General features: G+C 51.7%; 1 protein-coding gene across 2 annotated transcripts in view; it reads right to left on the bottom strand.

The window, feature by feature from the left end:
* The window catches only part of FBLN2 (fibulin 2), a 53,379-nt gene that overhangs the window by 24,181 nt on the left and 17,122 nt on the right, over positions 1 to 12,076 (bottom strand). For both annotated transcript variants that reach the window (XM_065884626.1, XM_065884627.1), the window contains exons 2-3: positions 2,012 to 2,123; positions 278 to 407 (exon numbers count right to left, since the gene is read on the bottom strand). In XM_065884626.1, the coding sequence (XP_065740698.1) occupies positions 278 to 407; positions 2,012 to 2,123 (242 nt within the window). The remainder of the gene's footprint in view (positions 1 to 277; positions 408 to 2,011; positions 2,124 to 12,076) is intronic.

The following is a 12,076-nucleotide window of genomic DNA, read 5'->3' as shown; positions in this document are numbered from 1 at the left end:
AAAAAGAAAGCCCCGTGAGGAAAGGGAGTTTTGTGTTATTCATTTCTGCATTCTTAATGCCTAAAACAGGGCCACCCACCACAGACTGGTCTTCAAACACTATTTCCCGAATGAACTGGTCCATATGGTAACTGGTGATGTTCTCTACGCAGATGCAGAGCTCCCCTGCCTCCAGGCGTGAGCATCCTCCCCTCAGAGGAGCCCCACAGGGTGGCCCACCCGCTCGGCCCTCAAGAACCTTCAGGCTCAGCCCACACACTCCCCAGGGCAGGCTTGCCTTGTACAGGGAGACACCGCAGGTGTCGCTGTCCTCATCCCCGCACGCCGCACCCTCCTTGGCCCCCATGACGCCGGCCATGCAGCTCTTCTCCTTCAAGTAGGACACACAGCAGTGCTTCTGGGCCGTCCTGCAACAGAGGTGTGCCTCAGCCCCACCAAGTGCCCCATCCTCCCAGGGACCCCGCCAGGAGGGACCGCAGTCCCTGTTTCACACAGGAGGCTGCAGTTCAGGGAAGAGAAGCCCCCGCCAAGGCCCACCGCCGGTGCGGTCCCTGCTGGCGCCAGGGCATCGGCAAGCCCAGCACATCCTCAACCAAGTGACATGGGTTTTGTTCTCAGCTTAACTAAGATGACTCAGGCCTGGGTCCCACTGGGCTCTGTGTCCCTGACCAGATGAGGGAGGGGGTCAGTACTCCAAGCCCCCCAACAGGGCTGAGAAGGAAACGGAGACCCAATCTCAGGAAGGGCTGCGTGGTCGGCCTGGGACCGCCAGGGTCCCTGGTCATGCCTCCAGTAACTGTAGGGCTGCCCCGGGCAGAGACAGCTGATGGGCCAGCACACAAAACAGGGAGATGAAAAGGTGGGCTTCAGTCCCACCTGAGGAAGGGGTCCGGCCTCGCTTGAGGAAGGGCGTGTCCCAGCAAGGGCCATCTGGTGATGGAACTGGCTGGCCATGAAGCAGTGAGTCTCCCATCACAAGAGGGATACAAACACGCACTACTTCAAACCTCCTGAATGCTGCATGCTCTAACTCCTAGGCAGCCCAAACTGGTGGGATGACCAAAGGGAAAGGAAAGGGACAAGGCTAGAATTTAAATGTTTCTAACGGAGGCATTGTGGGCGGGACAATAGGAAACATGGAGTCTAATCCTGGCCAAGCTCCCAACGAGCTGTGTGGCCTTGGGTGAATCACATCACCTCTCTGAACCTTATCTTCCTCATCTGGAAAGAGGAGTAGGCTGGACAAGATGGCATCCCTGGAATAAAGAAGGAGTGAATGGCTGAGCTGGCTGTCACCCGGGCCTGGCACAAGGAGGGCATGGGTATAACTGCTTCCTTTGCTGAGAACACTGTTGTCAGAAGAAGCAGTCAGCGCACACAGCAGAGCACGGCGAGAGGCCAGCCTTCCTGAGACCCCAGGGTAGCAAAGTGGGGAAAGAGAGAGGGCTGACGGGCTTCCCTGGTGGCGCAGTGGTTCAGAGTCTGCCTGCCGACGCAGGGGACGCGGGTTCGTGCCCCGATACAGAAGGATCCCACATGCCGTGGAGCGGCTGGGCCCGTGAGCCATGGCCGCTGAGCCTGCGCGTCCAGAGCCTGTGCTCTGCGACGGGAGAGGCTACAACAGTGAGAAGCCCGCATACCGCAAAAAAAAAAAAAAAGGGCTGACGGCCCCGGCTCAAGGCTGAGGTAGGAAATTCCAGTGGGCTGAGCACTGCCCAGCAGCAACGCAGCACCTGGTAAGAGACGCACCTGGCCGTCCCCAGGTGACAGCGGTCCCAACGTGTGCTCTTCCGACCGTGTTCACCAGGCCGGCGACAAGTCTGTACAGTTAGTTCACTCTTGGGGCAAGTCTCGGGCTCCACACACCCGGAGAGAGCCCGGCCAGCCAGCCAGGCAGCCACATCCAGCCACCTGCGGGCACCTGGACGCAGGTGGAGTGGTGCTCACCGGGCAGTGCGGGGCCCGGGGCGGGGAGGAGGACACAGGGACATGGAGCCAGCGCCCACCCTACCTGCACACATCGCTCTCGGCACCGCTCTCGGGGATGTCCAGGCACTCGTCGTTGTCAATGGCCCACTGCTGCCCTGCCGCACAGCACGTCTCGATCAGGTCCTTCGTGGACACTGTGGGTGGTAACACAGGCAGAGTCACCAGCTGGAGGAGGTGCAGGGTTCCCAGGTGTCTAGGCCCAGCGGGTGTAGTACATGCTGCTGCTGCTGGGCCAGATCCCCATGCATTACTGGGCTGGGAACTCACTCACCCGCTGCCTGCGCCTGTTGCCACCAGCAGCTCACAAGCACAGGCTTCTCTGCAGAGCTGCCTGGGAGGGTGAGTCCACCCAGGGGGAGAGGGCCGGGAGGAGGATGGCCAATCACTGAGTAGTGGGGCTTCAAGGGCCAAGCCCGTCTCCAAAGCGACAGCCCTGTGCGGCCACGCCTGCTACAGAGCTCTCCGTGGGACCAGGACCATCACCAGCTCCTTCCCTGCCCCCCGCCCTGGGCAGTTTCTCCAAATGAACCACATGCACGAGATCCCCCAGCTCAGGCTCTGCTTCCAAGGGACCAGATAAGACACCAAGACAGGACAAGACATAAGAAATAGCAACAGCGTCGAGGAAAGCTCCTGGGGAAAATATCTGTGACCGGGGAGGGCAGGAGTCTGGGGTTGGGAGAATGTCTTAAAACTCAAAGGCACAGACCACAGGCTAAAAACTGGATGAATTTTCCTACCTCAAAATTAAAATTCTCTGTATAACAAAGAACTCTGTGGAGAAATATAACAGACTGCTGACAGGTTAAGAGATGTTTCTGGAATGTTCTAAAACTGACAAAGAATTGCTATTGAGAAATACAGTAACCTTCTGAAAATTAACATGAAAAAAACCAGCCCCAAAGTAAAATACCTATGAAACCAGAAAAATGAGAAAGAGTGATAAATGCCAGGCACAGGTGCGAACCCTCGTGCCCTGCCTGGGGTGTGGGAGTGGCGACTAGAGCAGCCAGTCTGGAGGGAGACCCAGCACCTCTTACACAATTAAACACAGGCATCATCCAGGACCCAGTCGTTCTGCTCCCGGGAGTGTATTGCAGGGAAGTTGTTACCCGGACCCATATGTAACCAGTACAAGCTCACTTCAGTGTGATTTATGGAAGTGGGTTGGAGGGAGCCTGGATTGTCCATCACTGGAGGAGTATGAATAGAACATGGGGACGTCCTCCAGGAAGGACTCCACAGATGTCAGAAATGGCAGACGAGAAGTACACACAGCATCATGAAGCTGGACACGTGTACACACAGCAACACAGAGCAGCAAAGGACAGAACGCTGCGGGGAAACAGGAAAAAGCCAAGTGAGATCCATTATATGAACTGAAAAGATTGCGTGCAAAATTACAGTACAAATTTGCATAAACACATAAAAGCAAAAAAAAAAAAAAAAACCCACACGGATTGAAGAGAACGGTTGCCCAGGGCAGGCGGAGGGAGAAATGGCAATGGGGAAAGGGAATAAAAGGGAATAAATACATCAATTAAAAAAAAGAGAGTCTTGCTAAGACGATAAGGAACCAGGAAATAAGGAATGCAATTAATGCAGCCATTTGCCTCCGAGGTCTGAAAATAAACGACATTCAAAGACGAAGCCCATGTCGGACACCTACATACGTGCTGAGGACACCAGGGTGTCACAGAATAACTCTGAACCTGGGTCCACACCTTAGTACTACCATGTATAGCCATTTCTCCTCCCTAGAGACTCAGTGTCCTGCTCTGTTATGAGGACCTACAGCTGCACAGCTGCTGAAGCCTACAAGGATCTCTAAGTGTCCTTGAGCAGTTCACATAAGCTGGCAGGGCTGAGGAAGAAATGCACCAAGAAATGTCAGCAGCCTGCAAGATTTAGGAACAGAGCTCACTAAGAATCGTCCTCTTCGCTGGCTTAGTGGGCATTTCAAGTCATTGAGCTCTTATGAGTTTCAATTTTCCTTCTGAAAACCAGGGAAATAAGCTTCAATATCAACCTGAGGGCTGTTCTCAGGCACCAGGAGGAAAACAAAAAATTCTTGATAACCAGTGTCTACCAGAAACAAGTAGCAACATCACACCCAGTGGTGAAACTTTAGACACACACCACACTGAAGTCAGAAATATGACAAAAGTACCTACTGACACTACTGTTTAACGGTGTCCTAGAGATGCCAGCAGATGCAATAAAGCAAGAAAAAAAGAAGCAGCAGGAGTATTAGAAAAGAAGAGACGACAGTCATTATTTGCAGATGTTACGAGTTCATCTTTCTAGAAAATCCAAAGGAATCAATATTAACACCGTACTTAAATAAATACTAATTTATTATTATTATTATCTGGTGGCCAAAAACAAAATCAACATACACAAATTAGTGGCCGTCCTATACACCAGCAACAATTAAATAGAAAAGGTAAGACAAAAAAATCCCACTGAAAAAAGAAATAAACCTGGAAATCAATCTATGTAAACACACTAAATCTACATGAAAAAAAATTGTCTCATAGATATACAACAGTTTACTTTGTTAGAAATATATACCACGTGTCTAGATGAGAAGATTCGATACCGTAAAGATGCCAATTTTCCTTTATTTAACCTACAACTTAGGTGGAATCCCAGAGTCCCAAAATAATTCGTCATGACATTTGTCAAGTTGATTCTAAAATTCATCCAAACTAGGAAATGTCTAAAAATACCTGAGAAAATTTCCAAAAAGCAAAGAAGAGAGCACACTTTAAAGTTTTAATAATTAAAAAGATAAGGAGATCAACGGAACAGAATAAAATTCAGAAACAGGATGATGTGCATATGGGAATTTCGTATATAATAAAAGTGGCATTCACACTCAATGGGGAAAGGATTGACTATCTGATGATGGGCTCTACCACACATCACACACAAAAATAAATTCCAAATCTACAAAGTCAATACTAGAAGAAAAGCAAGGAAAATAATTTTAGGATAAAGAGAGACTTCTTCAGAAATAAATTCCACCAAAGAATGATGTCGTACTCTTGTCTCACACCATATACAAATATCAACTCAAAATGAATTACTGAAACCATACAACTCCTAGAAGAAATCATAGGGGGAAAGATCCTTAACACTGGTCTTCACAACAAATTTTTGGTAATGATACCAAAAACACAAGCAATGAAAGCAAAAATCAACAGGTGGGACTACATCAAACTTAAAAGCTTCCGTACGGCAAAAGAAACAATAAAATTAAACGACAATTTACGGAACGGGAGAAAATATTTTCAAACCATGTATCTGATAAGGGGGTTAACATACAAAGTACATAAGGAACACGTAAAACTCAATAGCAAAAAAAAAAAAAAAAATATATATATATATATACACATATATATATAAATGGGCAAAGGACCAAAAGAGACATTTTTCCAAAGACATAAATGGCCAACAGGTATGTGAAAAGGTGCTCAACATCACTAATCATCAGAGAAATGTAAATCAAAACCACAAAGAGATATCACCTCACACCTGTTAGAATGGCTACTATCAAAAAGACGAGAGATAGTAAGCGTTGGTGAAGATGCAGAAAAAAGGGAACCCTTGTGCACTGTTGATGGGAATGTAAATTGGTGCAGCCACTATAGAAAACATTATGGAGGCTCCTCAAAAAAATTAAAACTAGAACTATCATACGATCCAGCAATCCCACTTCTGGGTATTTATCTGAAGAAAATGAAAATACTATCTTAAAAAGATATCTGCACCCCCATGTTCATCAAATTATTCACAATAGCCAATAGCCAAGACATGGAAACAACCTAAGTATCCATCAATGGATGAACGGATAAGGAAAATGTGGTGTACACACACACACACACACACACACACACACACACACACAATGGAATGTTATTCAGCCATAAAAAGGAAGGAAATCTTGCCTTTTGCAACAATATGGATGGACCTTGAGGTCATTACGCTAAGTGAAATAACTCAGGCAGAGAAAGACAAATTCTGTAATATCACTTATATGTGAAATCTAAAAAAGCCAAACTCATAGAAACAGAGTAGAATGTTTGCCAAGAACTGGGAGAGAGCAGGTTGGAGGAATGGACAGATGTTGGTCAAAGGGCACACACTTGCAGTCACAAGACGAGTAAGTTCCGGGACCTAATGCACCGCACGGTGCTTATAGCTAACCACTCGAGAGTTCCAACGAGAGTGGGTCTTAAATGCTCTCACCACAAACAAGAACAAGAGAAAATGGTAACTGTGTGGGGTGACAGGTGTGTGACCTAACTTTATTGTAATAATCATTTCGCTACACATGTGCATATCAAAGCATCACACTGTACACCTTAAACTTACACAATACTACAGGTCAATTACATCGCAGTAAAGCTGGGGGGAAAAAGAAATGAAATCCACAAGCAAAAAGGAAAACCTTAATACAACCGACTGGCTAAAAGTCTGAAATACCTGTATGGCAAAAGACAGCCCCAGTCTGATCACATCACTCACTTTCCAGTGTCCACACAGCATTTATCACTATGTGAAACCCTCGTGTTTATCTATGAGCTTACTTTTACATTTGTCTGTTTCTTCCCCTACAACGTCAGAGTCGCGACTTGAGTCTCTGTGGCCCCTGAGAGTGACGCCACCATTCCACGCTTAATCCTCTCTCACCACACTCCGTGCACATGGGGGTCTCACCTTGTTTGAATACCTCTGGTGGTGGGGATCTCGCTCCATGCAGGCAGCTTGTCCCTTTCTGCATAGCTCAGCTCAGAACGTCCTTTCTTTTACTGGACTGTACTTTTTCTCCCTAAGCCTTCTCCAAGATTGCCTTACAGAGATTAGGAGATTCCAACAGGCCCCTGGGTCTCAGCTAGATGACACGAGATGGGTGCCCTATCAGGGGAACAGTAACGGCTGGAATGCACCGGTGCTCGCCACGAGCCAGGCGTGAGTCCAGGCACTTTCCTCCCCACAGGTGTTACGGTGAGTACCGCCGCTAGGCTCACTCTAGATCAGGCGGGGAGTTAGAAGTCCCAAGCCTTAATTTCTCCTCTCCGGCCTCAGCTTCCTGTCTGTGCACGGGCAGCTTGATGCAGCCGATCCTGGAAGCCCTCTCTGAGAATTTAAGCACCAGCCTGAGGAGGCTCTACTTCCCTGTGGACTGAATGGGGCTCCCTTCCTGCCCCTCCCGAGCAGATGCAGGTTTTAGCCTGCGCTTGGCGGCCTGCCCTCCATTCTCTCCTGGCCTTTCCCATCCCGGTTTCCCCTCTTTCCAAACAAAGGAACTCAGGGGCGTGACCCCTTATGCTGGGGAGGCCACCCACTTGGAGCAGGAGGGGGAATCAACACAGGGGCCAAGCGCGGCGCTGCCCAGCACCGTCCAAGGAGCGCGAGAGGGGGCCGGGCAAAGCCCACAAGGTGTGTACCCCTGCGGCTCGTCCAGAGGCCCACCCCTAGGCCCCCTCCCTGACCACCCCCTCCGAGGCCCCAGCCTCTGTCTCTCTCTAACCCCTCAGAGTTTGAGCCCCAGGGCCTCTTCTCCCGTCCACGCCCCAGCCTGGCTGACCTCACCTGGGCGCCCTCCTTCATGTCCGTCTCCTGCAAACACACAGGTGGCTAAGCGACCGTCACCGGGCATCCCCGGCAATCCCACGGCCTGAATCTGTTCAGCAACCGATTTCCCCCAGACCACCTCTCCCCTGGTCTTCCCTGTGCCAACCTCAGGACCCTCCTGGGCCCGTTCCTTCCTCCTCACCTCCCTCCTCCCAACCGTCACCTGCAGGGCCACCTCCGTCACCCCTGTCACCACCTTGCCCCTCACTCTGCCACCATCTCTTGGGCCCGAGAGGTACCCTGATCCCCTGTGTCCTCCTCTGGTCCATCTTCCAGATGGCGTCAGAATGACCATTCCCAAGTATGAATCAGACTGTGTCTCTCCACGGCCTACAGCCCCCCAGAGTCCCCCCTTTCTTTACCAAGACCTACCTGGTATGGCCCTGCGACCTCCCCACCGCGTCTCCTTTCTCACTCACTCTCTCCACTTGAACCCCTCAGGCTCTTCCTGCCCCAGGGCCTTTGCACGCACTGTACTTTCTGCCTGGAATCCTCTGCCCTTTCCCTGAGCCCTGCCCGACCCCCACTCTCTACAGGGCTACCCTTGTTTGGGGCTCTCATCTCCTCAGGCAGGATGTCCCTGACTTCTGAATCTAAACTAACCTGCACCCCAACCCTCGCTGCAGCACCCTACTTAGTTTTGCTCATAATGCCATGGCCTTCGCCAGCTCAGAGTCATCTCGGGGATCCCTGTGGCCCACGGACCCCACTGGAAGGCCACTGCCCTGCAGGATTTAGCACCCCTGCCTGGAGCGACAATCGGGGCCCTCACAGCACAGCCCAGACTCACGTCTCAGCACTTATTCCACCAGCTAGCAGGCTTCTCTATGCACCGTATCTTTGCACATGTCGCGCCAAGCTGGGAACGCCCTTCCTCTACCCTGCCTAACTACCCAGCCTTAACAAGCCAGCCTGCACACCACTCCCTGCCTCTCCATCCTCTGTGGTCCCGCCAGCATCCACCTCCGTCCCGGGCAGAACAAACAGCCCCTCCTCCAGCCTCATTCACAGCAGCACTTGGTACATATACAACATCACTGCCAGGGACATGCCAGCCTCAGACAGCAGAGGGACAGGGTCTCAGGGGCCAAGAACGGTTCGCAGTCATTTCAGGGTTCCCAGTGCCCAGCACAGACCTAGTACTTGATAAAACCTGGGGCTGGGTGGAGCACACCCCAGGCCCGTGGTGTATACCATCTCATGCAAAGCTCACATTGACGACGTGAAATCGGTCAATTACCTTGATCTCCCAGATGTATAAATAGCGATCTAAGGGTTTAAGATACACAGCCCAATGGCACAGGCTTAGGAAAAGGAGGGAGAAGAACTTTACACGCACACGCATCACCTCCACATAGCAGTTTCTACCAAGTCTCAGAGGTGAGCCTGGGCGTGTCTGACGCATCACCGTGAGCACTGGTGTTCAGCCAGGGCACCCCTCCCTGCCTGGGGGACGCAGCCAAGTCACTCATCCTCAAGCCTCTGTGCCCCTACCGGTGAAATGGGCAAATCACCCCTCCCGCCTGCATTTCACAAAGTAGGGAGGGGAGAAGCCAGTGTCTGGCAAAGGACAGGAGTTCAGTAGGCAGTACCTCCCCACCCCTAGCACAAAAAGGTGTTTGGTGACTACTCTTCAGTTAATTACTTAATTACGGAGGGACAGGCTGATAAAAGGATGGACAGGACGGTAATCCCTCCAGAAGAGGCAGGAGGGGTGTCCAGCAACCCCTCCCTGCTCTGCTCTGGCTTTTCACGGACTCCCCCATTTCTGCTCACTTTGCCTGCGCTCGGCCAGAGGGAGTACGGTGTTCCTTGCCTGCCGGTTAGGCACGAGCACTGTGGCCCGAGAGGTGAAGGCCACCTCCCACTGTGACAGCTGCAGGCTGGCTGGCAGGCTCTCACCAGCCTCGTGGGTGACCCGGGCCGGGATCAGCCTGGCTCCCAGATGCATCCCCACGGGCTGCCCCTCAGAGTCAGGACACCAGGCCCCGCCAGCCAGAGAGCACGACCTTGACTCTGGCAGGAGTCCCACCTCTGGCACCCCTGAGGAGCGGAGGGAGGATAAATCCACTTTGGAAGATGATCTACCATCATCCAGGAAAGCAGAGACACGCGAATCCAATGACGTGGTGATTTCACCCCCAGGTCCACGCCCAGGAGAAACGGGCACCCGTGGTCTCCACCTGGGGACCCACAAGCAGTAGCTCCAAACTGGAAACAACCTGAGTGCCCAAGGACAGGAAAAAGGTGGATACTAGGACATGACCAGGCTGTGCAAACGGGCGTGCGGTGACCACACGGGGAATCATGGGGACACGGCCTCAGGGGAGAAGCAGTCACAGAAGGGACACTGTGTACTGCCTTTCATGTGAAGTTCAAACCCAGAGAAAAGCAAAACACCTGTTGAGGTCATAAAACTGTAAGGAAAAGGAAGGAACTCGTGCTCACGGAAGCCAGGACAGTGGTAACCAGGGAGGAGGTCAGGGCAGCCATGGCTTCTGTCCCCAGGGCTGGTACCTTGGTGGGTGCCCTTCCTTAACTGTTGAGACAGTCCCTTATGCTCTTCTAGTGACAAATACTCCATGACAAAAATATTACTGGAAAATGTAGTAGGATTAGAAAATTCTAAGACTAAAGAGGCAAACAGCCTTTTAAAAATGTGACCCAGGGCTTCCCTGGGGGCGCAGTGGTTGAGAGTCCGCCTGCCGATGCAGGGGACGCGGGTTCGTGCCCCGGTCTGGGAAGATCCCACATGCCACGGAGCGGCTAGGCCCGTGAGCCATGGCCGCTGAGCCTGCGCGTCCGGAGCCTGTGCTCCGCAACGGGAGAGGCCGCAACAGTGAGAGGCCCGCGTACCGCAAAAAAAAAAAAAAAAAAAAAGTGATACAAGCCAGACACAAAAGGACAACTATTATATGACTCTACTTATATAAGGGCCCTAGAATAGGCCAATTCACAGAGACAGAAAGCAAAACAGAGGTTACCAGAGCCAGGGATGGGGGATGGGGAGTTAGTGTTTAAAGGGGACAGAGCTTCACTTTTGGGAAGATGAGAAAGTTCTGGAGATGATGGTGGTGATGGCTGCAAGACAGTGTGAATGTTCTTAACGCCATGGATTAGTACACTTAAAAATAGTTAAAATGGCCAAATCTATGTGACGTGTATTTTACCACAATAAAGAGAAAATAATGCATTGAAGTGTAAACACAAAAAAGTGACCCAGCACGTCCCCTTCTAGAAATCTAATGGCTGACAGACATGAACACAAACATGTAAGTCACGGATCCTGGCTGCGTCCGAATTTGTGACAGCAAAGATCCAGAAACAACCAACTCCCATCGACAGGGCAGCGATGAAATGATTGGTGTTATATCCACCCAATCTCACGCAAGTGTTAAAAAGAACGTGTTAGATCTTCACTCACTTCTGCGGAACAGTTTCCAAATACATCACAAAGAATGAAGAAGACAGGCTCAATGCTGAAGAGTATGTATAACAAGTCACCGTTGGTCTTTTTTAAAGTAACACGTGGAGGATTTCTGGAAGGAGGTCCCAGAAACGGGTAGCAGCGGGTGTCTCAGGGAGGGACCGGGCCCTGGGGAGGGAGGGAGCAAGCTGACATCCACTGTTTACCTCTTTTGTATCTTTTATGTGTTTTCCTTCCCGTGGGCAGGTATTACCTATTCAAGAAACATGCTGTCATAAAAAGATCCTGAGATTCCAGGGAATCTAACCTCCTTTGATCACAGGCAGTGGGTGCCCAGAACAATCGGACCTGGAGGTCACGACCCCTCTAGACAGTCCCCTCTCCCGGACATCAGAGCCCGAAAGAATGGTGGCTTCGGAAATGCTGCAAAAAACACTACACCTGTGGGGTGATGAGCGGCCACCTCCACCAGCACCCTGTTTGGACAGGATGTTTGCGGGGCCTGAGCAAACAGCCCAGGGAATGCTGTAGCTCTGATGTTCTGTACTGCGGGGGGCGGGGGGGGGGGCGGCGGCAGGGTTGTCACCCGCAGGCCCTGGTGGTGTCGGGAGTCCTTTTACAATGACTAGAAGATGGACAAACAAGAAGGATCCTGAGTGTTGCCTTCCTGCCCCGGGACCCCAGACACGATGGCTGAGAGCCAGCAGGAGCTGCTGGGCTGAGCCCACCTGCTGGGCCCACCCAACCTAGCCCCTTAGAGATGCCTTCATCCATCACCTGGGGCAGGACAGCCCCCAGCCCCCCCTGCCCTTTGCAGCACCTCCCCCAGCCTAGCTTCCTCGTAGGGGTGTTGACTGGCTCCCCACCCCCACCCCCCCCCCCCCCCCCGCCCAAGTCAGCACCCCGCCCACCTGCTCACCACCCCGGCCCGGCCTGGGAGGTGCTGGGCCACCCTGGCTGACTAGCTGGATCTCTGGCCTGGCCGAGCCGCCTGGCGGGCCCCAACCTGCAGCCACG

Source organism: Phocoena phocoena, chromosome 10 (genome assembly GCF_963924675.1).
Source record: "Phocoena phocoena chromosome 10, mPhoPho1.1, whole genome shotgun sequence".
In the NCBI taxonomy this organism is placed as follows: Eukaryota; Metazoa; Chordata; class Mammalia; order Artiodactyla; family Phocoenidae; genus Phocoena; species Phocoena phocoena.
This window is presented reverse-complemented; position numbering and strand designations above follow the sequence as displayed.